We start from the raw sequence: 25,832 nt of genomic DNA on the forward strand, positions 1-25,832 counted from the left end.
CAGTCTGTATTAAGCTGAGAAGGCAAAAAATACAATGAATTAGTCATATTGTCATTCTTGCTTTGTTTAAGCTGTTCAATGAAGGTATCTATCCCTAAAGTTTAGTTCAAGTAAGTGCTATTTAAAGGACCAACCATACCTACAAACAGATTACTGGATCATGAAATACTACCAGTGTAAAATTATTAGTTTAACGTGGAAAATACGCAAGTCTCCCTACCAGGCTACCGGATCCTTGATGATATGATTCACTGTTGGTCGGATTAATGAGTACATACTCCATACATTTATTCCCTTCTAGTTAGTTTTTGTTGTTGATGCTACTACTTTTACTTCTTTTATCCTCAATTTCCTATATGGTGATACAAAATGTAACGAATTGAGCTAATATACACCTGTGCCAGTTTCCACGTAAAATATGTACTTGGTATGAGCATGAGAGGTTTATTCCTTCTAATTATACCCCACATAGACCAACTTTCAACTGGTTATGCCCCGATAAGTATAACGAATGGTAACTTTGGGATCTATTTATGAACCCATGCTGTGAATATTTCTTATCGTATAATCGCTAAATAACTAAACTATTCATATTTGTGTCCCCCTTATTATAAGCTTTATTTTGAGCTATAAACTATTGTTATATGATTTACCATTCCTGAATTAGGCCCTGTCTATTATTTACTATCTCCCTTATTCACAGCCACATTTGACTAAATCTTGTACGCATGTTATTTTCTATTTTATGGTGCGATGTGGTCAGTTTGGTTGATGTATAAACTCAGTATGCTTGAAATACAATGATTCATACCGCAGAGGCTTTTCTGGACTTAACTGGCTGGGCTAGGCAGATAGCAGAACCGATAAGTACTCAAGACTGCTCGTACGGTTGTCGTGTCAGTGATTCAATTGATAATTCGCTGTTCTCTGATTGGTAGTCTTATCACGTCGTACGTTAACAAGGCTACAGTTATAACACAATCGATAACCCCCATCCTTATGCCACGCGGTTCAAATGCTAGGCTCAAGAAATCAAATGTGTTTACTTTTCGTCTTTCTTTGAATCATGTCTCAATACTACATTTTAGTATTCATTTCTGGTTCTATTAGTTATGTTTACCCATATTACACAAGCTTAGCTAACCGTCCATATCATTATTTCGATTACTGCTTTCCGTGTCGTTACTTTCCTCTTGTGATTAGTGAGGTGGCGAAATTGTATCAATACACGTATATATCAGGTCCTATGTTCTTTATGACTGATGAAGGAGGATGAACAATCAGGTAGCTCAAAATCATAGTTAACTGGGTCGAATCATTAATTTACTTGATGCATATAAGGAGAGGGAACTAGTGCACTTCAGACTCTTAAATTATCTGGTCTTCACCACTCAACCCCCTATACAGCCTGTTAATATTCGTAAGCCGCACATATAAAACGTAGCTCAAAGCCTTAAGCATTTTTACAAGCATCAGCATTGTCGCTAATGTAATTTTTAGACAAATACGAAAAGTAAAAAGGAACGAAGCGAGCGAAGAAATTTCTTTTCAATCAGTTTTTCATCATGGCTCTACACTATATATATATGATTCACAATAAGGGAGCAACACTCATCGAGTAGATACGTTACGTAATAATTATATAATGACATATCGATTATTAGTTGGAAGAAAGAGGATTAATAATAATCAAAGTATTTATTCGAAAATCAAGCTGTTGCATAATATGTCAAGGAAGAAGAAAGAACTAACAAAAGGTGGCTCATTTTTTGGTACAGTTAGTACAATTGTGCGACACCACTTCACATCGTGGCTGATTGATTGGGGGCAAAAAACATTGCTAATTGATTTATTTTCCTTGTGTTAGAAATTCGGTTTCGAAGAGAGAATTATAAATAGATGTAAACTATTCAGATTCTATGGGTAAGGACAATGAACTACTTTCAGTTCAGGAGAACGGAATGTTAGGCTAACTATTTCGACCGACCTCCAACTACTCTTCATTTTGTCCTCATTACCATGAGTTTCTAGGAATTGTTTATTTTGTGAATCACATCTTAGAATGATCCTAATCAAACATTTGTTGAAAACCGGGAAGCACCCAGCAGCTGTTTCTCACTGATATGGGACTCCGTAATGTACATCCATGACCTCACCACGGATCAGAAACTTAACTTCTACAAACTCCCCACACTAATAATAAGTTGTTCACAAGTGACTAGTTCCGGCTGACTTCTGGAATGCATTGAGAAGCCGTGACTAATGGAGTTCAACCATGTCAGATGTGAGGCAATCGCCTATGAAAAGCACTGGAAGATGGTAACGTAATATCGTGAGTTGGTTGAAGTTAGAAATGTGGGCCACTGAAACCCGATTGTAGTCGAGAAGCTTACGGGTCCTGGGTCCGATTCTCGGTACGGTTGCTGACGCTTACTGCTGGAAAGTCCCATACTAAGGATATGCAATTTGGTTTCCGACCGTTTTTTCACTAAGATCACTCCTCAATGTAGCCTATAATATTTCCTATCTCTTAGCAACATAAGAGAGATATTGATGCAAGACCACCGGCTGGAGCAACTATACGTAATCTGAAACGATAGGCCAGGTGGACCTATTGAGTTGACTTCAATGGTTCCTAAGACTGGTGGTCGCATTATAGCAGTTTGCTAAGAGACTAACTAGGAACTGGACGTACGACAGGTGGCGATATCTGGTCATCCTGATCCATAAGAAAGAACTAAATCCTTGTGTCAAAAAATATTGACTTCCACAATCATCCGACGCCTAGATAGTCTAAGAGAGTAGCAGATCCCTAAGACTAAGCTAGTTTCAGACCCAGCGCTAGGTTTACAGCTCCGGATGATTTTGAACGTAGACATATACCGACTTTTGATGTTGACTTTACTTCCCGACCTCGTCTATCAGGGTGCTGTGACAGTGCTCACCATCAAAAAATCAGAAAAGAAAATACGTGAACCCAATCCGTTATCAGTCCAACATAGGTGGCCGTTAAGGCTCATGACGTACTGTCGTCAGATTTAGCTACCGTAAGTTTGTCAGGGCTTCCCACTCGAGTTTCATTTAATCTCCATAAAGAAAACTTCATAGGTGGTGCTTTCTTCGCCTGACTTTTCAGGAATTGGTCTGTCAGGAGAAAGTCCTGTTTGTTAGCTACCCTGAAATAATGAGTAGGTCTGTGAAACCTTACAATAATAAAGTAAGTGTTTGGAATACGCTTCATTCCGCCACTTGTAGCGTAGGTGAGGTGTCCGTCTGTCTAATAAACAATCGGCATCGTTCAACAATACGCTCCTTATTGCTGGATGGTTGTTGGATATCGTCTACGACATTGGGAGAGCTGCGTCGGCCTCAGGTTTTTCTTATATAGATAACTTCGGAGCATTTCTGGCGTATATTGAGATATTCGAGAAAGAGATGCAAAGACTGATAATACTAGGTGTGGCCACAACCAAAGGTGGGGGAAGTCTACGAAATCACTGACTTTCAGGCCAAATCACGATGATAGATGAAAAGTACTTGGTTGAGCTACACGAAATATGTGACTAGTAGCTGCATATGATAATTCGAAACCGATTATAGAAGCCTGAATGCATTCACCCTTGGTCATAAGCTTCGATATTATTTTAGATTTTCATTCCTCGAACTTACCCCTTTCAGAACCGCTTTTCAATGATTGCTTGCACTCAATATCGTTGACAACACCATTATCTCGAAAATTTGAGTTTTGCACGTTCATGTAGTATGGCAACTTGGGTTAGCAGATACTTGTACCAGGTCATGCTGATTATTAATGACTGGATAGTTAAAATTGAGTAGAGACCAAAAGTAGGCAAATCAATAGGTCAGTGTGAACCTATCAGGAACTCAATATCAGGAATATACGCAAGTTAAATCGTAGACAAACGGGGTCATGCACCAATACCTAGAACAGTTGCAAACGTCACTAATGAGTCGAAAATTATCGTTATTTCACGGAACATATCCACACTCCCTGCAGGCCTTATTAATGTAGAACTGTGTATCTTGAAGTCATAGAACTTAGCCTGTGTTATATTTATAAATTTTTCTGTTTTATAAAGTTGTTAAACAACATACAGGACGTATTTACGATCGATCGCTTATAAATTGAGCAAAGAAACAAGTTAATATGATTTATGAGGATATTCGATAGTATTTGAATGAGTAGTTTTGCAGTAATTGAGCGCCGAGTATATGGAGGACACTATATTAACATTGATATGTATTTTACCTTCAACTAGTCTCTTTCTTCAGGAATTCTTTGAGAACAGACCATCAAAACCCGAACCAAAAGTAGTACGAGGTCTCAGCTCAGCAGACATCAAAGATGTCTGACGCAACCTGTTATATTAGCAAAGAACCTTCGATAAACTGACGTATTTCTTCAGTGTGATTAGGTATCACTGCTATAAATCAGGAGTAATAGAGAACCCACGGCTACCAAGGCATCAATAAGTCTGCCTTAAGATCAATCGAAGGGTTAACATGTAGTGCACAAGTTCAAGTTTAGATCTAGAGCCTAACGAATTTCCTTAAGTTGGTTGTCTCCAATAATAATCAGATGGTCGTATGACTTAAACCCTCAGAAATCATGTTTACTATCAATTAAACGTTATCGCGAGAGGATATTCCTCTTTTCTAATATACTAAGGCCAGCAAGTCGAAGTCATACCCAACTCTGTTCGCTGTTGTAGTTCTTACTGCTTCGTCTCTTTTTAAACAAGCAATGATCCCATGTTTTGTTCCAATATTTCTTTCGAGATAGAAGCCAGCCGGAGTAATCCTTACTATTTAACCCATTGTTCCAGTCTCTTAGAATCCAGGATTCTGATTAGTCTCCTTTCATGATACTCCCTAGTGGGTTTATAGTGTTATCTATCGCCAGTACCTTTCAAGCTTGTTTTATTGTCTAGACCTTGGCGAGAAACACTGAAGATACTTTTGCTCACAGTTAAGTTGGGGGTCAGTTGGGACTGGACTCCGACTACATCAATTTGGCAGTTAAAGAAATACTTTGGCGTTGATTTTGTCTCAGACGTTAGTATGGCTGTGCTATTTCGGGATGAACATAATTAAAATACTTTAGAATACGCTTACGTCTTCGACTTCTGATCTGAGTGCATAATAAGATCAAGGGGTAAATGTCCAAACTAATGGGTTACCAAAATTTAGACATGTGATATAGTATATGTAGCCCTTTACCAATAGTCAGACCAAAGTTGTTTGAGCAGTTTCGCCGCTGTGTTCATTGGATGGGAATGCAGGAAACTTCACTGTCTATCCATTCAAATCAGCGGTATATACACGTTTACACAGGTATCGATACATACTATCGAGGCGATCATTTGCGTGTTATGCAATTTTGTACTCTCCGTCCAATTGTTTAGCTTAATCGGATTGTTTGAGGCAAAAAATTGCATGCAAATCCAGTTTTGCTTGTATAGGTTTAGCCTTACCGTTCACCGACATTAGGATAAATAAATGTACATGGAGCTTTTTCTAGACAAAGTAGGAGGGGCGGTGACCTATACGTTCTCCACCCCAACGTGGAGTCCTTTAGTCATTTTATTGTTTCACATTAACCACTGTGATGTCTTTGACATATCAGCTACAATACCTTTTGGATTTGGTTGAATGCTACAGTCATTTAGTGAGCTCCTTAGTTCATTTGTGTGAAGAACTAGTCTCAAATATTGACTTCAGAAATCTCACTGAATATAACACAGATGTTGATGTAATATCATCCACTAGGTGTATGATTAACAACATTTTTCGAAAATGCAAGTCAGCAATGTACTAAATAATGGTTGATTTGGTAAAGAAATACTAACTGAGAAGGCAGGGATATGGCTAGTGAAATTGTATATGTGGAAGCTGTTGGGCAACTAAATACCTTATAGGGTCACCTAACACTTTTTGTCGTGCCTTTTTTAACCTGAAGACAACCAGGTCGCTACGATGGCATGACTGATTAGTGAATAGGCTGGAAAACCAAAACACAAAAAGATCTTTAGGAGTTCGCCAGCTGCAACGTGGGGCAGGGACATATATGCATGGGTCAAGTCGCCATACCTCATTAGCACAACAAGATCAACACCGAATTCATTGAAGTAGTTAATTCAATGGTGATAATATATAAAAGAAAGGTTGCATATAAGGATATAGTACAAGGAGAAAGGAAAGTATAAACCCTCATCTCATGTAAACTAGAACAGAACGAACTGCTGAGCAGTATACTCGTCCCTTAATTGATAGACGGATATCTCGCCTTTGCCATAGGTGACGTAAGTTGGCAAAAGACAAACGAGCTTTTTGAATCCGTGCACAGATTTCGTCAGACACCAACCCATTAGGGCTGATCAGACTTCCAAGATAAGTGAAGTTGTCGACACGTTCGACTACTTCGCTCCCTATCCTTAGTTCAGGTGTTGACATAGGCTAGTCCTGGAGCAACAACTTACATTTGGTGGGGGAGAAACGCATCCCAAACATCCTTGCATTGTTACTCAGTGCTACCAAAAGACTGCAGTTATTATTTATTTATTTAAACACATAAATATTGGTACAAAAAGCACCAGATAAATATGCGCCTCACAAATCTCATTTGATTTGTGTGAGGGCTGAGATACTGCCCAGGTGCCCAGACTGAAGCAGGCGGTTTTCTTAGGGGGCCACACCCCGAGCCTTTGACCTAAAAGTCTGATCCACAAGGCAGTGGAGCATCGTGAGGAGATGCAGTCACATGGTAGCCGGTGACCAACAATAGGTTCGTACACCATTCGTTCCATCAGGATACTGGAGCCCATGTGCACCATTTGTTTGGAATCAGGGTTTTCCAACTCCCCTAGGTGGACCCTCCATGTCCACCAACCCGGTTAAAGCACCGGACATTCGCTCTTCGTCCTCTCACTTTCGTAAACAACACCCCCGCCACGAGAAGGCAGTGAGTAGGACTTCCCTGGCAGAGGCTATATATTCGCGTGGCCATGTGAGAGCATTTCGAGGAGAGAGGACTCTCCCCACTCTCAGCCGTACCAGGGCATTTGGGGGCATTTAGTCAGCTTCTTCAACAAACAGGACTATGTCATTTGCGTTCAACTACTTTGCTCCCTATCATTATTTCAGGTGTTGACGCAGGGCAATCCTGAAGCAATAATTTGCATTTAGAGGTGAAGAAACGCCTTCAATGGACTCGAAACAGTTTCCTAAGTCCGATACTTCAAAACCACCGTCTGAAAAGCGCAACACATGATACATCAAAGTCACTCACTGGAAAGTATACTCAACAAAAACTGGGTATACTTTCCAGTGAGGAGGCGAGTACTAGATGAGGATGGCAAATTGATTGATGGAGTAGTGAAACTTTATCAGTTGAGATGGCTGGGACATGTGTTACGTATGCCCAACCACCGAGTGCCTCAGCGTGCAATGTTTTATGGTGTAGGAGTAGGCTGGAAGAAATCTATGGGCGGCCAGGTCAAAACGTGGCACAAATCCATGAATTCACTGATAAATGGACTGAGCCATGTTGGTAGGTGTAGACTGCCTGGTTGGGATGCGCGAGATGATAACAACCGATGGTAAGAGACCTTGAATGACATGGCTCAAAATCGTTTGCAATGGCGAAGGTGTACCCACTGTTTGTGTTTTCCCAAGTTCTAATCTTATGCATGCGTAACGTCCCTTTTATTTTCTCTTTCCAAATTTATTTTACTGGATAATTCTCCTAGAATAATATCTTCAAGCCCTAATCTTTTCGATTACTGCTTATAATCTTACTACTTCTACCACTATGGGATTTGAATCGACAACTGCATTTCTGCGCTGATGTGGTATGGTAACTCAAACTGATGTACGTACGTACGTACGAAGTTCTACGTTGTGACTGACTGATACCCAACAAAAATATCATCCCACTATCACATAAATGGGGTCATAACAACAAATCCCGATCATTCTGACTGAGAATGACCCAATATTTCTGCAGTAAACTTGTGGTTTTCGAGGCTTACAAAATACATGGGCATATATATTTGTGATTGTATGCATACTTTGTGAAGTAACGTTACACAGAATTATCGAATGTCTAAACAAGCCAGACTCGAGAGAATGAAAAAAGTTACCAGAATAATCTAAACATGAAATGTATTTACGCACATTTAAACATCTACCGGAATTCAATTCTCTATAATATATTTCAGTGCTTTAGGGTCAGGGTTCAAGAATTTTAGACCTTCTTCAGAGTTGGAAGCTTTTGGAAGTCTATACTTATTGATGTCAGAGACATAAAATGCCTAAAAAATTAGGAAACAAAATTAATCTTACTGCAGCGAACAAAGCAGTAGCGATTGTAGCGCTAACTATGAAAAATTTATTATAAAGCTTATTGTGCTGTTTGTGCAATTCAGACCAACTTCCTTGAGGAATTTGAAGTTCATCATACGTCCCCGCTGGAAAACGCATGGGCACATGGTTCCTGACGTGATTTACCCGGCTAATACCTATTAACATATCACCAATTAATTTGAAAAAACCCACTTAGCAGATTATTAGGTGTCTTTGTAACAAAACGACTGATCATCTTGGGTTTATAATACCGCCAAGCGTTACACGACTTTCAATGTCAGTCTTCAGTTAGAAGGATAGGAGGTCTATTGACCTATATTAATCCTTACAGTTTGTTACACTGTGCGGGTCCAATCTCGTTTTAAACATGTCAACAGAGGGTGCTGATATTACGTTTTCTGGTAGATAATTCCAGCAATTCACTACAGGGTGTGAGAAACGAAACTCCAGACGTAAACGACTTGATCTCAGTTTTTGGACTTTCTTCGAATGTCCCCTCAAATGATCAGTCCTAGACGGAAGGGAAAGCTGGGGCATCAATAACAAGGTCATCGTTCAGAATACGATATGCCAATATTAGATCACCCCGTATTCTACGGTAAGATAACGGAAATAAGTTGAGGTGTCTCAGTCTGTCTTCATAAGATAGGCTAGATAGACCTTTTACCATTTTAGTCCCTTGGCGTTGAACTAGTTTCACCATATCCGCCTCATATTTTAAAAAAGGACTCGCTGCTTGAATCCCATATTCAAAATGTGGTTGCACGAAAGTCGGGTATAATAATTTAAACACTTCCTTATCCAAATACTGGAAAGATCTACGAATAGACCATAATACCCCATAGTCTTTTGCAGAAGCATCCTAACAGTGGCTGGATGTTTTGAGATCGTTGCTCAGTATGACGCCTAAATCTTTATAGTTTCTTACTTTGTGTAACACAAATCCACATATTGTGTAGTAATACGAATCATCGCAGTTATTTAATCGCACCACCACACTCTTGTTAGGATTCACTTCCAGTGACCACCCGACCATCCACGCCACTAATGAGTTGAGATCATCCTGTAATACTATTCTATATGACATGCTGTATATGGGTCTCCGAATCTTCATGTCATCGAAGAAGAGTGGGACGGATGACTTAGCTACAGTTGGTAGTTCATTTACATGAAGTCAAAATAGAAGAGGATCGAGGATTGTGCCTTGGACAACCCCACGTTTTACAGGTTCCCACAGTGAGAGAGCTCCATTTACTCTTACTCTTTGTCTCCTGTCATGTAGAAAGTCCCTTATCCAGTCTATGACCGTATAATGAGTTCCAAAACTTTCCAGTTTTAATTTAAGACCAGAATGGCAGACCTTAACAAAGGCTTTACTTAGATTTATGAAAATCACATCCACAGGAATATCGCGATCTTTTGCCTGAGCCCAATCTTCTCTTGCAATGAGAAGATTTGTCAAACATGAGAGATCCAAGTCGTTATCTGGTGCATAATCTCACTGTAGTGGTGATCATAGTCAATCGGGACTCAACGCCATCTACAGGCCTTTCCGAAAACCATGTTGTTCCTTGGATAAAAGATCATGCCCTTCCATATAGGTTATAACAGCCATCCGAATAATTTTTTCCATCAGTTTTACAACTGCACTAGTTAAGCTAACAGGTCGATAGTCACTAATTAAATCTCTACTCCCAGCCTTATATACCAGACTAATTATCGCTTCTTTCCAGTCTCTGGGCTATCTGGACTGCCTCAGGCACATATCACACAGCATCGTTAAAGGTTCAGCAATTACATCTGATAGGGCTTTGATAATCCTAGGATGAATATCATCAGGACCACTGAACTTATCAGGTTTGAGATGCTGAAGTAGTCTTAAGACAGTATGTATCTCAATAACTACAGGGCCCATCAACAAGCCCTCACAATCATAATGAACAGGTGGTCGTTACTTATTACTGACAGAAAATACTTTTCCGAAATATTTTGACAAAGCTTCAACTTTTTTGATGTCATTTCTTGCCAATATTAACGGATTTTCTTGTACCAAAAGTGATGGGATTCCATCACTTCTCTGAGTTCGCCTTCTCATATATGGGAATAACCCTTTTGGCGTATAAAACTTCTAGGGAGAACAACCTATCCACACAGGCCTTGGTAACATTCGCCTTCAAGACCTGACTGTTCGAAAACCCACTAATCGGAGATTATCTCCATCGTTTTGTCAACGGGTTTCTAGTTCAGCTAATACTGTCTTCCTTTCTATCCTATCTCCAAGAGAAATATCAGGTCTTACTAGAATGTTAAAATTGTAAGGACTACGAGCCCTACTTGTCAGAAGATCACGTTGTTTCTCCGACCCTATGATTACTTAAGGAGTCTGTAAGGTCGGAGTTGAACACTATAATCGGCTCTTTTACCTGTTCTAACCAATTTTTTGTCCTGAACTCCTTTAGAGTTACCTGGTACGATGCTACGGATATATTCTCCGAGCTTCTCCGAATCATGCGCGTGTCTAATTTGGGGATCGGGATCGTTGGACTCCAGCAAATTACTCACAATAATATTTGATAAGATCAAATTCTTCTCAGTCACGCCATGGTGGTGTTCTGACTTACTATCAGAGTTGGGTATTGCATAGTGTGACTGAGAATGCGAATTCACCAATGACTTGCCAACCAAGTGCGTGTTACTTTTAGCTTTTGTTTCTTCTCCTTTTCTCCGTACTGCCGTCCATTTTTCATCACTCAGGACTTTCACATCGGAACTATTTGTGACGGTGACGCTTTTATCTGGGTCTTCAACTTCTATTGTGAATGCATGACTACCCATGTCAATATGATGTAATGCTTCACTCCTCGTCAGTTTTAGCGGGAATTTCACTTTTCCGTCAGTCGCAGTAGGGTGTTTAACGCGTCCCTTAACGGCACATACAATACTGATACATTTTTCACTGTCAGTACTTGTGTTATCGACGCAACCTCTATCGTTATTTTTACAGGCTAAAGCTAATAGGCTTATAGCGTCCTGGATCAGAAATGTCCTATTTGTACAGCAAAGCACGCAAAGTCAATGCGAGTTAGGCTCCGAGCATCTTTTGTATGCGGCAGGACTCTGAGAAGTACACATTTTATTGAACCACTTTTTACACTCATCACAATGCATCCCTTCATCCACGGGGAATAAACAGTTCGACTGTCCACATTTGTAAGTACTGACAATCATTGTAACCAGATTAAGGTTTAAAACACAATATGATCACAACAGAAACACAAATGTCAGATTCAATGAGAAAGAAGGTACCACAGGACAAAGTTTTAAGCAACATTTCAAAGCTTAACCAAAACAATTCCAGTTAAAGTAGACCAAGAATGCTTTTTGATGCAATAAGTACACAAAAGCGACGATAATCACAACAAGTACGAAATCACTGCATTTTTTGAAACACGAGCACCATTGGTGTGATAGTATAGAACATGTGATACATTTGTGTTCACTTATTATTGCTTCAGCAGATTTTCATGTCCTTGGTGGCATCTGTGGGGGGGGGGGTAATCACGACATATGACTGCATCCGCTATTTGTGGTTTCAAAAATTCGTGCCCCTTACGTAACTTTTTCAAAAATTCGTGCCCCTTACGTAACTTTTTCCCAACCTCTTCCTAAATCAAAGAACATCGCAAGTCGATGACTGTAGTAGTTGGACAAACGAAATGTTTATTAGAAATTGCTTCAGCCAATGAAGATTCAACAGTTCACCAATCAATTCGATATATTTACCTACTATCCCATCCCCAACCTAGTTATAGCTTACTCGGTGTCACCAAAATACATGAGCAATGCTTTGAGCACATCAATAAGATCCATTTCGAAGGATTTCTACGTGAAAATCCCTCCATGCAAACATTTGCAACTTGTTCTTATTAGTTTCTTCAGTTGTACATATTGTCAGTTTTTTTATGCCATTTGAGATTCTAATGTTTCATTTTATAATAGTTTTCTCATTTTTCTCTTTCGCTTTCACTGAGTTTCTGTTTCTTTCTGAACTGTATCTATGTTGTTTTAGTTGATATTTAATCTTGGCGGCAGCCATATTGATTGTTCCCTCTTTGATTGTGTGGCTTGATTTGATTGGGATCGTGAATTTTGGTTGTGAATTGAAGCACTTTCCCAGAATTGGAAACACTTTGTGTTATAAAGCAACAAACTATTATCTTTTGAACGGATTTGCACTTGATCTATCCAGAAAGGATAGAATAATACTTATTTTTTGGTGCGTTCGGTAATTTTCTTATGTTTATTATCAATTTGTCTATTTATTGTAATTTAGATCGATTATTGAGGGAACAATTATTGGTTGAATAACTGAGTGGTAATATTTGTTTAGGTAAAATTGTACATTTGTATTTATAACAAAGTTTAGAACCGTTGCTTCCCTAATCACCTGGTTCTGATTTCAATTGGGGAATATCGCGCATCTAAACTACACAGACAGTTATTCTTCAGGCAAACCTTAGTTTGGATATTACGGACGTAATCACTTACCACATACATTTGAAAGGCCGCAATATTAACCATTCTCTTCAGGAATACAGAAAACATAAATGGAACTAGAAATCACTGTTATTTATTTCCTAACGTCGTGAGAAAGTAGCAAGGTAACATTCTGATCAGTTTGTGTGTAGGCCTCTAAAAAAGCTTTATTTACTTCTTAGTTAACAGCCCATACAGATACCTGACTCACAGTCCTCCATTTACTCATGACTGTATCTCGCAGCGAGTGTTTCTGAATGATCGTCTGGCATGAAAATTAAGGTGTTAGATTATTAGTCAGCTAATGAAATATGAACGAAACATCTTGGCAGACATATAAGGACCTGAGACGGTGTCTCCCATCAGAGCTCCGTAGGTACGCGACACACTAGACAATAAAATACGGGGGACTGGGGCAATGTGTCCAAAGCACAGAACTAATGAAACGTAGCGTTACACCAATAGACAATCGACCTTCGTCTCTGTCCGTGTCGCTCTCCTTATCACCGAAGTTTTCAGTTTTCATTGACAGAACTATGTTTTTAATAGTCGTGACGGGGAAACCGTTCTATATGCTTAAGGCTGTTTAACCGACGTAGACTGAGGCTAGCAACCAACTTAATTGATGTTTGTTTTCTATGTTTTCTGTCTCTTGAACCAATATTTATCATCTCGCGTTGTGTTCTGCTTTCTACTTGAATATTCCGCTTCCAACAGAATCAGGCTCTTACACTAGTGCCAAAAGGTTTTAAAATGTTGAAATATAAAGCCTTAGACAGGTCACTTGTGCATTCAAATACTGTTTCTGTATCACAGATTAGATATTAACATAAACTTAAACCAATTCCTTATATTTATCTCCTTATTCACCGTTTTCGTTTTTTATCTTCTTTCAACAGTTCAGCGATCTGTCGTGTAATTTATTTTGAAGATACTTGAGCATAGATTGGTCTGATGTAACCAGATTATGTGAATCTTAATCTACTGACTGAACTCACTATGGTCCTCCTACTAAAAACCTCTTTTAGCTGCTTGATCTGTTGCTTGTCTCCTACCCTTTTTTAATTATCAACCGGATTCATTACTGAAATTCATTTTTCAACTTGTACCACTAACAAGATATATGTATTGAGCGGATTCACAGGAACAAAGAATGACATTTCCAAAACTCCAATGGTTTTGTGCGCAAAAAGCACGATGTAACAGTTTCTAGAATGGCCCGCGTCGGGGTATTATTTTATGTTCATAGCGGCTCTATATCTTGCCCTTGTTGCTTCTGAAACTTAACAAAATGCTGCAACTCAACAGCGCGGTAATTCTAAAGCAGCTCTCAAATAAGTAACCAGTAATCTGCCTCAAAACTCCAGTTTTCATATGAATTCTCACCTGGACGTGTACGCTAATTTTTGATCCTTACTCTTAGTAAAAATGAATGATGATTCATTTTTAAAACTACAATATATTGATTGAGGCATGCTAGGTTGAAGGTAAGACCAAAATGTTAAAACTGCCACCGTATTTTCTGTAATAATTTACTCATCGATGTTGTTATATTACAAGGCACGCTGATCATCGAAACAGAATGACGGATTTTTGTACGTGAAAACATGATTTATATTAGCAAGGCTCGAATATTCAATGTGAAAGTTGGCGCGATTTCTGAAAACTGCTTTGTGGAGAACAACAGGTAGTCGAGCAATAATCCATGTGCGGTTTAGGGTTTCATATGCCAAGAAGTAATATGGTAAATCCATAATTGATCAGTTTTAAAAGTTAACTTTAGCACATGACTTTGTACGTCTTGATGCCGTTCTCAGACAAATATGTTAACAAGCTTCCAGTAATCACAAATATGAATCTATCTAAAATATTAGAGGTAGTTATGAAAACAAAGGACGAAGTCATATGTTCCGTAAATATGTTTTCAGTGACGTATCATAAGGGTGTTGTGAAAAAGGAGGGTAAAAGAACAGGACAGTAAGCAGGGAAGATAATGTTCACAACTGGTGTAGTTGAGTCGTTTGTGGCGCGAAAACCCGAAACTGACTGCTTGAACGTGTTTCCTTCTATTAGATCAACCCTTTTAAAAGTTTAATAAGATAGGTTAAGTAAAATAGAGCAACGATACGACAGGGAATAGATGAGCGATTGCTTAAGTTGGGGGAACCCAAAATACTAAAAGTTTGGGGTTAAGTAGATTCACAAAACGTAGAAAGAAAAACATTGCGTTCGGATACAGAAACAATACGTTTTTTGTGGCAATTGTCACTACGTATTTAGTATTATTTTCAATGTTAAAAGTGATTAGTGAAACTCTTTTTGGTGTGACTGTCCGGTTTGGGTTGTAAGAGAATTCCTCAGTAGGAAGTGAAACCAATTTGAGGTTACAAATGCCAGTCAGAGAGGTATCTGGCATAAGAAAATGACCTTAACACCACTGATTAGTCTCATATATGTAGACCATGAGGAGGCCTAATTAAAAATGTAATCTGACCTACACAAATCGGTGGATCGAGGTTTTCTTCCCAAAATCATTTCTACTAGTTAGGAATGTCACTCTCTTTCCTTCTGTGCTGTTAGGCTGCCTTACATTCGTGGTGTGTTTAATAGTGCCTGAATCTTAACTCTATGTTGAACACTTTGTCGAGACGTATTTTCTCCGATATTTCTACGCCACAGGCAGACCGGGGAGGTAAATCATCCGTATTGTCGCTTAAGTATAAATTTAGTTTATCAAACTGCTTAGAAGTTAATTAGTGGTGGAAATTATAAAATGCTGACCAGATGATATGTGGTTTCAAGATGCTTAGGATAGACAGCTGACGAAAGAATGTGAAAGGAAAGTAATTCGGGGTCGCGAAACCTATGAGTAATATCTGTATGTCAGAACATCAATCGTAATGAACAATTCTCGGGTATAATCTTCATGAAAATAGCCGTAACAACACTATACTGTCTGTAAACTGTCCCTCCCAGTGTAAGTAACTGCTGTTTGTCGAAAAATTATTATTTTTACAATTTGGTCGAGCTCAGTTTTTTGTAATAGGGCCTACAAACATACATATTGTTCCTTACATCGTCGTGGCTTAAACAAGCCCGTTTTACTACCGAGATCAACAACTGAATGTATTTCAAGTCATAGTTAACGTTGCGCTACTTTTTGTAATATACATTGGATAGGAGTGCCATAAGGGAGGCTGAAACCGTTGCAGGTGAAAAAGGTTAGTGGCCAATACGCGTCCATAAACTTAACCAGCGGACATTGTTGATCTTGCTCTCTTATATTAAACCCAAAATCATGTATCTTCAGAGTAGCTAATTACTGGTGCGTTAGAGCCATCACCAGAGCAATATGAAATAGGTTGTTTTAAAACAGGCTTCTACTGTATGTTCTACAGTAATGGTATATCGGAGTAAAATAAATATTTGAATTGTGTAACAAGTCTTTCTTCTCTGTCCAATCGCCTTAAGAGTCTATTTCACTGCGTTATAGACAATATTGGTTAACGCTTCTTAGATATGGAGAGTGTATGATCGGTTTGACGTAGACTCTCAAATACAAAACAGGGTCGTTACTAGGCCTTGAACTTTAAGTATGGGTATTCACTCTCAGAAGTTTTGATCACACATGCTGGAAATATAACTACGAAACAGTCAAAATGTTCATGACTACTAGGATATGGTTACAGATTGCAATGAACTCAGCAGTGCGTGTAATAAGTTGTAAAAAATGTACTTAATTTACTTGAAACGAATGGTCACTCAAGTTTTTAACTAAAGCCTAGGTAAATTAATACTTTTGAATAGCCTTGAAATCGTTAACCAAAAAAATTTTCAATTAATGTTGATTATTCAAGGACCAGAATATGTGCTTGAAGAACTGAAGAAAATTTTGAATTCTGACCATTTAGACTTCTGAAGTTAACCATAAGGAACAACAGAATCTTTTGTTAGCTAATCAAGATAATGAAAACAGTTTAAAGATCCCCATAGAATATTCAAACATGAACAATATTTGAGCGACAGTTGTTTTCAATGACTTCATCAGGCTCTACAGTTATAAGTCCATAATTATAATATTTTACATGGGCCGAAATGAGGCATGTATTAATTAATTTGACAATGTTATATGTTAAAAATGGTGAACGTTTGCATCTGTTATGACATATATACTTCAAAATTACGTTGTTTGTAAATTAGAAAGATCATTTAATAAAGGTCAAAATGATTTGCAATAGTGTCCATTCACAATCAGTATATTAGTAATTTAAGAAAAATGAAAATGAAAAAAAGTTGTGTGAATAAAATGCAGAGTAGGAGAAGTTCATCTCGTTAATTGAGATGATAATGATAAATAGTAATAATAATATGATCGGCGTATGAACATAATATGTAACAAAAGGATTGTTACCAAGGTAATTACGATAAACGAATTGGGAATGATGGATGTGAAGATTAAGGTAGGGGTGATCAAAAAAGGAGGTGGGAGAGGCTTATAATATTTAGTTTAGATGTCCAGTGATCCAGTCATAGGCCAAGGTGAACATGGCTGGTGGCTGGATATACCTTTTCTGGATGCATAAGGTTGGTTTCCTGGAGTTGATCCATATGGCTTCGGCTATGTAAAGTAATCGTAGTCTAGCTTTTTGAGGCAATTTTTCAGAACTTGATATAAAGCAGGGCAAGCTTCCTTTATTTCGATATGATGTTCACTATCTACCAAGTGAGAAAGGATGGTGCTGTTAATGGATTTGGTGACTTCTTTTCTCACCCATGCTGGTACATGACAACATTTGAGTAAGACATAACATATCTCTAGATGATAGAGTGAGAAGGATAATCGCACTATCTGAATTAGAAATCTGCAGAGTAAATGGTTGAGAAAACCTACGCTTAGTGGTTTCCCAGCAAGTTAGGTCTTGTAAGTGAATTCTACCAAGGTCTGTATGGGTAGGTTGTTCTCTCAGAGTTTTATATACAAATGCTCATAGTCTTGGACATAAGTTCTATGAGCCGGTAGTATTAGTGGACAAATTAAAGCTACTCACTGTAGTTGTGATTGGAGCCTGGTTTCTTTATGACTATGAAACTATTCCAGAGTTGTTGGGATACACCTACTTGGGAAGTGACAGCAACAGATACAGAAAAAGGAGTGAGCCTTTACACACTTAGCTAATGCTATGAACACCTGTTCCTTCGTTCCTGAGTCTCACGATAATGAGGCTTGTGAAGTCACTAACTGAGATGTCATCTACTTTAGCTTAAACTGCTCGGTTGATTATCTTATTTTTTTGAGCACGTTCAACTATAGACTGGAAATAACAGATTCTTGATATCAAATTTTAATGCATTTTATATTGAGTAGACAGAGATTTCCACAGCAGGATCCAAAAATTCTTCTGATGATGGGCTCGTGATGGCTATATTTGAGCATGCCTAAGTATAGCACGTACACACCCAGATGTCCTGGTTCAAACTAAGAATCTTCCTAATTGGACTTAGTAATTACTCAAGCTACCGAAGATAGTGCCTATCGAATAGTAAGGATCATATGCATTATCATTCATGTTTAGGGTTTGTGACATAATGTATAATGAATTTAGACCTCTACCAAATGTGTGGAAAGCAAATACAAGAGCCATATAAGAATGATCTGCAACAACGGACTGGTGAGTAAATACCAGCTCATCAGTTAAAAAAGCATGATCTATGTTTAAGAGCGCACTTAACTTAGTTGCGTTCCTGTTAATACCGTGCTTAGTACCGTGAAGACTTAATCACTGTTCACCATGGATAACCAAACGAGTCAAGAAATTTCTTAGGTGTCGGAAAAGTGCTGAAGTGTGTCTATCCCTAGGACTCATGCTTCATCCTCTCCCACTACTTTCATTGATTATTAATCATGGCTTTCCGCTCCTAACCCTCACTTTCGGATTCTAAATCTCTCTAATGGCTTAAAGATTTGTTTTTCTCCCGAAGTGTCATGTCTTTTTTCTCTATTGCAACTAGACAGATAACTCACTAATCTCATGGATGCTGGTCAAATAAGGCGAATCAAAAGAAGCTCAAAATGTCCTAAATTCGTGTGAGTTGCTCAATGTTTTACTTTTCTTACCCTGACAATTTTACAACCTTCTACTCTTTCATATCCTTTGATTTACTATTAGTTCTTACCATCTCTTGACCACAAATAATCTGACCTGTCTCTTATAGCTTATATCATTAGTTATCTTCATAGCAGTATGATATACTTAGTGAATGTCTAGCCCACAATGCAAATGCTTGAGCCATCTGATTTGCTTGTACCATGGAACTAGTAGAGACAGTGCATTCCAACTATGGGTCTTGATTAAAGAAATGTTCATACTTAATACAAACGTGGGAGAGCCTAACATCATAAAAGGAGGGAGGTTGACGCTACTGACCAGCAAACATGATGGTGGGGAGATAACTTCAATCCACCCGTGTCTGTAGGGCGGAACATGTTAAATTACGGCTCCTTATGTCAGGTGGGGTGTCACGAACCAACGGCTGATTTATTTATTCAAGAAAGCTTTTTAAACCATGTTTAAAACGCCTAGTTGATCTCACTTCCCATCGAGTTATCTTATTCCAAGCAAACTAGACAATCCACTGAAAACGAAGTCTGCACAAGATCCAATAAATTATTATTATTATTATTATTCACAAACACCTTATGGGTACATAAGTGCTGTGAAGAAACCATTTCGGGTTTCTTCAAAAATGCAATAATACACAATTTTCAATAATGTTAACAATACATATGCCATGTTTGAGAAAGGAAGGAAAAGGAAAATAAAATATTAATAATAGAATAGTAATAATAAATGAGGTTCTGTGTAATTAGCAAGAATTTTGAATTGATTTTGAAGGAGGAAAGGAAGAAACTAAGGAAATAGAAATAAAGGAAACGCGGAAGACGTAAATATCTTAACGCAGAACAAGAATAAACAACTATGTATGTATAGCAAAAACGAGTAATAAAAATGAAATAAAACAGAATAAATTAATAAGTAAATAACTTATTATTGCGGTAAGATATGACGTTAGAATAAGTGTTTGTGCGAGCACAGTCATAGTTTTGGATGATGCTCTGAAAGTTTCAATTAAGTGTAAAAGATAATCAATGTGTATAAGGTGTATATACATAGTGAAGATAAAAAGAGATTGATAAGTTGAATTCAGCGTAACACAAGTTATTGCCTTAATCCAAAGCTTCGTAATCTTAAGAATATTTATTTAGAAGGAAAAAAAAAGAGAGAGAGAGTAAAGAAATGAACACATAGTGAAAGGGTACAACCATGATCATAATAGTGTAATGGATATAGACTTTTGGGATGAACGAATAATTTTAAAATAATAATAACAATAGTAACAATAATAATAAACCTTTACTGCACTCGGATAAATACGTGTAGAATTATGTAACAGTATACAGAGTGAAACCGGGTTGTAGTATAAACATTAGTGCAATAATAATAATTTAGAATGATGCTATCATAGTCATAATTAATTGCAAAGAATAATTAAATATAAATTTTTATATGTTATATGTTGTGAATATTTTGAAAAAAAAAATTCTAAAAGAAGGGCTCAAATAACCTCGAAAAAGAAGGGAGACATCCAGTTGTGTATCGGAATACTGTTTTCAGCACTATGTTTTATAACTACACATAATCCCATACTTTCAGCTTCTTTCTGAACCACCTTCATTCATATAGTTCCTTATTCACTCATATTTCGCTTACAATAACTTTTTTAACATATTAGAATTCTCGTGCTTAATAAGTACCTTCATGATAGATATATAGATTAAGTAGTTGTACTTTAACTATTCCTCCATGAAAATTGTCTGCTCTGCTTCTCATTCTTTCTTTTTCTTACACCCTATTTCAGCCCCCTTGAGATACGCCACCGAAAACAGATATGGAAGGGGTGACCTCGTCCTGCACCATTGTTAAAGCCCCAGATATTCCAGAGGGGTATAAGATTGCGGTTTCCAGAAGCGACCAACTTCACACGGATCTATTCTCGAGTATCAGTTGCATGTCGCAACGCAACTTTCATAAAGCGCGCCGATTGTGATATTGCAGGCAGGTTTATTACTAGAACCATCTACATTCATATTTTATAAAATATCAACCCAGATGAGTAACTTACCACAGTGAAAATTGTAACTTCTTTAACAATTTGATCTTGCCTGTAAACTGGCATGCCTCATGTAACAAACTGTTATTTGAGAATAAATTATTATTATTATTATTATTAAATAGTAAAGAGCCTGCAAAGCACGAACTAACTTTCATATGAAAAACGATAGATTGGGGATTGTGGGAATAGTCCATATAGTCTCGCACATAAGGATATGAACTCAGAAAGTGGTAGGATCCTGCCACTCCCAGTACAATGAATTAGTTGATACTGACAAGAAATAACATCAAAGACTGAAGCTGTATCAAAATATTTCAGCAAAGTATTTTCTACAGACAATGGTGGAAAGCCAAGAATTCATTATAAGGTGGCTTGTCGACGAGTAATGTGGTTATTGAGAGGGAAATTGTCCTAAGATTGTTTCGACACCTCAAAGTATAAAAGTTCAGTGGTCCTGACGATATTTATCTTAGGATTAAGAATCAACTGGCGGTTATAATTGCTGAATCTCATGCAATACTGTCTGATAAATCATTGAGGTAGATTAAACTGGCAAAAGATTGTACAGATGCAATTGTCAGTCCAGTTTACAAAAAGGAGGGTTCAGACTTCGTTAGTAACTGTCTACACATGAGTCCGACCAGTGAAGTTGCTAAACTGATGGAGGCGATGGTTATTCTAAACTATGTGAAAGAGAATAATCTTTCAGCCAGGGCACAATATGATCTTACGAACGTCCTTTTATGTTTGACGAACCTCACTGCAAAAGAAAGTTGGACTGCTGGAAAAATGGTAATATTCCGGTGGATGAAACCTTTACAAATCTAAGTAAAGCCTCTCACCTTAGTCTTAGATGATAACCGGAAAGTTGCAGGATCGACTGTAAAATCATAGACTGGATAAGTGACCGTCATAATGGTAGGAGATAGCGAGTATGGTTAGACAGGGCTTCAACCTGGAAATCCGTTACAATTGAAGTTCCGCTCCTCAACCTATTTCCGTCAGATAAAGGCAGGTTTTGGGTTCGTTTAGTGCTGAGTTAGCACATATTGAAAGCCAATATTGGTACTGATATATCCGATGTTCTCTTTCCTTCCAGGATTCATTATCTGAGAGCACAGTCTAGGAAATTTCAAAAAGCGGGATGAAATCATTTACGTCTGGAGTTCCGTTTCTCGCATTAGGTATTGAATTACTGAGATTCTCTACCAAAACATTTAACACCGGCGCCTACCGTTGATAAATTTGAGGTGAGATCGAATCTTCACAATATTAAGAGTTGAAAAGACTAATATAGATTATTTGATCGCCTATGCTTGCCGCTGAAGACTGATATCCATCATTAACTCAATTTTCCATGTATCAGTATAAGTTTTCATTCTCAAAACACTGAAGAAACTCCGAAAGTTCATTTCAACATCAAACATAACACAAAGTTTAGTTGGGTCTTCTCATGCACCTTTTTTTGTTTGTATACTTCAAACAGTTGTGTCCAACCTTGACATAATTTTAATTTGTTATCAGAAATGCACTTCGTTCGGTTGTTATCGTCCCCTACTTAGTTCACTGTGATGGTTTCGTTACAGTCGATAGACCACTATGAATTCAAGGAAATATTGGGAACGTATGAATGATTTCATGTAATACAATTGCACTCACTCATCTAGGGGAGCTTTCTCAGAAGTCCGTCTTGCAGAGGATCAGCGAAACCCTGGGTCATTCGTAGCGATAAAGTGTATCCGCAAAAAGTACCTTTCTAAATCTCAAAATTCTGAATGTGCTATCAAGGAGGCTGAGTCTCGCAAGGAGTCTCTTAATAATGAGATAGAAGTACTGAGAAGGTCAGTTGATTAGTTTAAGTTTCTTTATAAAACCAGACTCAGGCACCCAAATATTGTTCGGTTATTTGATGTCTTAGAAGATGCGGAGTGCTACTACCTTGTTATGGAACTGTGAGTTAAATGTCTACTTATGTTATTCAAGGTTTATTTAATAATATTTCTCGAGATGTAAATAAAAAATCGTTCATTTACTTTGCCTTTAAATTGGATGCTTACGTAAGTTGCATATAAAACAATGCCTAGATTTTCGTCACGGTTGTGATAAATATACCGCTGTTTTTAGGCTAAACCAAACGTGATCCGTTTAATACATGCTTCTAGCCACGGATACAATACAAGGCCGACCCGTGGTCGGGGTTAAGTAAGCTCACAGCACCCGTCCATAGGTGAAAAATACAGGTAATTTCATTGGTCTCAGTTCAAAGACCGTTGCAGAAACTACACTGCGGAAAACAGATACTACACATGATCTAAGCTCAGAGAGCCGAGAAGCGATCCTGTTTCGGTTTGGGCGTACGGGCAGTATCACAGCCCTCACACCATACAAATGAGATTTGTGGCGCATATGTATCTGATTACTCTTTGTACCAATATTTATGTGTTTAAATAAATAAAACAAAAGGCCACAGATACAAAAATACGTACATAAATTCGACACCACACCTTTAGAATTAACCTTATTACCGTATAAATATTAGCAGATGTTTTAAACCAAACAAAAAAATATTCCAATGATCCTTTTAGAGTATTCAAAAGCGAGAGGGTGTTCTAGCGAACCGTTGTCCTCAATAGTTTCATGTTCACACTATTTATAAACTCACGATTATTATATTAAGGCGATCCATAAAAGGTACATATATGCAGGTTGTCACTAAAGTGGTCACTTTTAAATAGATGAATAAAACACTTAGCCTTCAACTATCAGGTTACCGGTCGAAAGACCTTCAAAATTTATTTCCACGTGAGTCTGCGTTTTATCATTAGTCTTTATGCAAAAATTACTCTGGCGAACAACAGGATGTGAGTACCGATCTTCATTTCTGCCTTCATTCATGTGAATAAGGGTATCCAGTTTTCACTTTAATTTACTAATGTGTGATGCGAGTTATTCAAGTCGATTTAGGCTATGGCTGTCAGTAAGAACGGATATTCGATAGGTTTTGAGGGAAAATACATTATTATCTCAAGTAACTTACACCCATTTAATGGGAAAAAGTACATAGGAGTCTATTTTGGTAATATTAATGCAACTGGTTAAATTATCTATCCTGTTTCTCGTGTCGTTTGGCGGGCTATCCACAAACTACCAGTGTACTTATGAAAAAGTCAATGATACACCCAAATGTGATTTGATAATTTCGGCACAAAAGTATATACTCTGCAGAATTCAAATTTACATCTGGTCTAGTGGCCTTAATGTACCTTGCATTGTGAGATACTTAAAAACTCTTATTTTTTATTGTGTGTGGATCTGTGAATATATGCTACTAAAGTGTTAAACTGAGACAACATATTTTATGCTCTTTGGCTTCCAGTAGCTCCTCAGGTGACCTCAGATTGCCTCAAAAATTACCATCAAATGAACGTTATTTTGGTTAGCACTTCCAATGAGTTTGCCAGCTTTTTTCTTGTCTGCGTCAACTTTGTTCTTGTTTTATCATATTTTCACTGAAGTTTTCTTTTGAGCACTATTCCTACCGTTGTAGCTTGTTATAATTTTTATTGAAAGTAATAACTAAATACGAACTCTGCAGAACATAAATGAAGTTTCATTTGAGTAGTCTAATCAAGTTCACTTTTGTCAATCCAGATATGCGATGCTAGCCAAAGTAGACTCTGATCGGATTTGCATCGGTCTAAATTGAGTAGACAGACAATCGCATATATCTATAATTTCAACAACTGTTGAAATGAACCATGTCGGGAGGACAAATGTAAACTTTATGTTTAGGGTCTTCAAGATAATTATAACCCATGATTAGGAACCATCAATGAAAAATTCTTTCTATCGATACATTTATATATTCAAAATTTCCATTTTTTTCTGTGAAATTTTCCATATGAAGGATTTTTTCATACTAGCTTACCTTCAGTCCATGAAAACGGACTGATAAATGTCAGCAAACTTTGGGAAAACACTAAAACCTATTTATAGGCGAACTACCGAAATGCAAAACAAGTTTGTAACTTCTTCGAGAGTGGTTGAAATCAAGGCAAGTTTGTCAAAATTAGTTACGGTCTTGTGCACAATTATGTGATCCCAGTGTCGGTAATTTGATTGTAGGCTTAGGATGCAATGTAATTTTCAAGTAGTCCAATAAGGACGACTCAGAGTAATTATTTATTATACTTCTGTATCACTCTTTTTTTATTCATAGTCATTTAAACTTGAAATGTATAATAAATGAGGCACAAATGCTTTGTTGATTATATTCAGATTATCACAAAAATCATAGTGTATCAAATACATCAAATTGAAATCTTGAATAAACGAAACAAAAGGATATGGTGACATTGTATTTATGGGACTTAATTTATAGATAGTCGTTGTCCTTTATAGAAGCACTTCTTAACGTACTTAATTCTTCCACTGCTTTTTCAATTCTGTTACTTTCCGTCATGAAAGATATTTTCGTTGTCAATATCTAGGATATCTGTTCTTTTTAATAATTTATCGATGAATGTTCACCTTTTGAAACGAGATTTGACTGTTTCAGAAGTATTTATAATAATAAACACGATATCAACTCGTGAAACTTAGATTTTATGCTATTGTAGTAAAATAAAACACAGAAAAGCTGCGATTTTAAATGATCAGATACTTTTGAAAACTGTAGCACACGTTGATGACTGTCTCTCATAAAGTGTTACCACAGTAAAATTATTTAAAAGAAAGTT

The 25,832-nt window shown here is 37.5% G+C and overlaps 2 protein-coding genes across 2 annotated transcripts in view; one reads left to right on the plus strand and one right to left on the minus strand.

Moving 5' to 3' along the window:
- Positions 1-8,216: 8,216 nt before the first annotated feature.
- Smp_065280 (hypothetical protein) lies at positions 8,217-8,661 on the minus strand (the record flags this gene model as incomplete). Its single annotated transcript, XM_018796080.1, has 3 exons — positions 8,578-8,661; positions 8,365-8,540; positions 8,217-8,333 (listed from the first exon to the last, which is right to left on the minus strand). The coding sequence occupies exons 1-3, from the start codon at positions 8,618-8,620 to the stop codon at positions 8,217-8,219; spliced, it is 336 nt and encodes a 111-aa protein (XP_018650328.1). The 5' UTR covers positions 8,621-8,661.
- A 14,003-nt stretch (positions 8,662-22,664) lies between these two features.
- The window catches only part of Smp_065290 (putative calcium/calmodulin-dependent protein kinase), a gene marked incomplete at both ends in the record, with an annotated part of 42,991 nt that continues 39,823 nt past the window's right edge, over positions 22,665-25,832 (plus strand). The window contains 3 exons of the mRNA XM_018796081.1: positions 22,665-22,717; positions 22,761-22,934; positions 22,971-23,045. Coding sequence (XP_018650329.1) covers positions 22,665-22,717; positions 22,761-22,934; positions 22,971-23,045 — 302 coding nt within the window. The remainder of the gene's footprint in view (positions 22,718-22,760; positions 22,935-22,970; positions 23,046-25,832) is intronic.

The sequence above is a fragment of the Schistosoma mansoni genome, chromosome 2, assembly GCF_000237925.1.
Source record: "Schistosoma mansoni strain Puerto Rico chromosome 2, complete genome".
Lineage (NCBI taxonomy): Eukaryota > Metazoa > Platyhelminthes > Trematoda > Strigeidida > Schistosomatidae > Schistosoma > Schistosoma mansoni.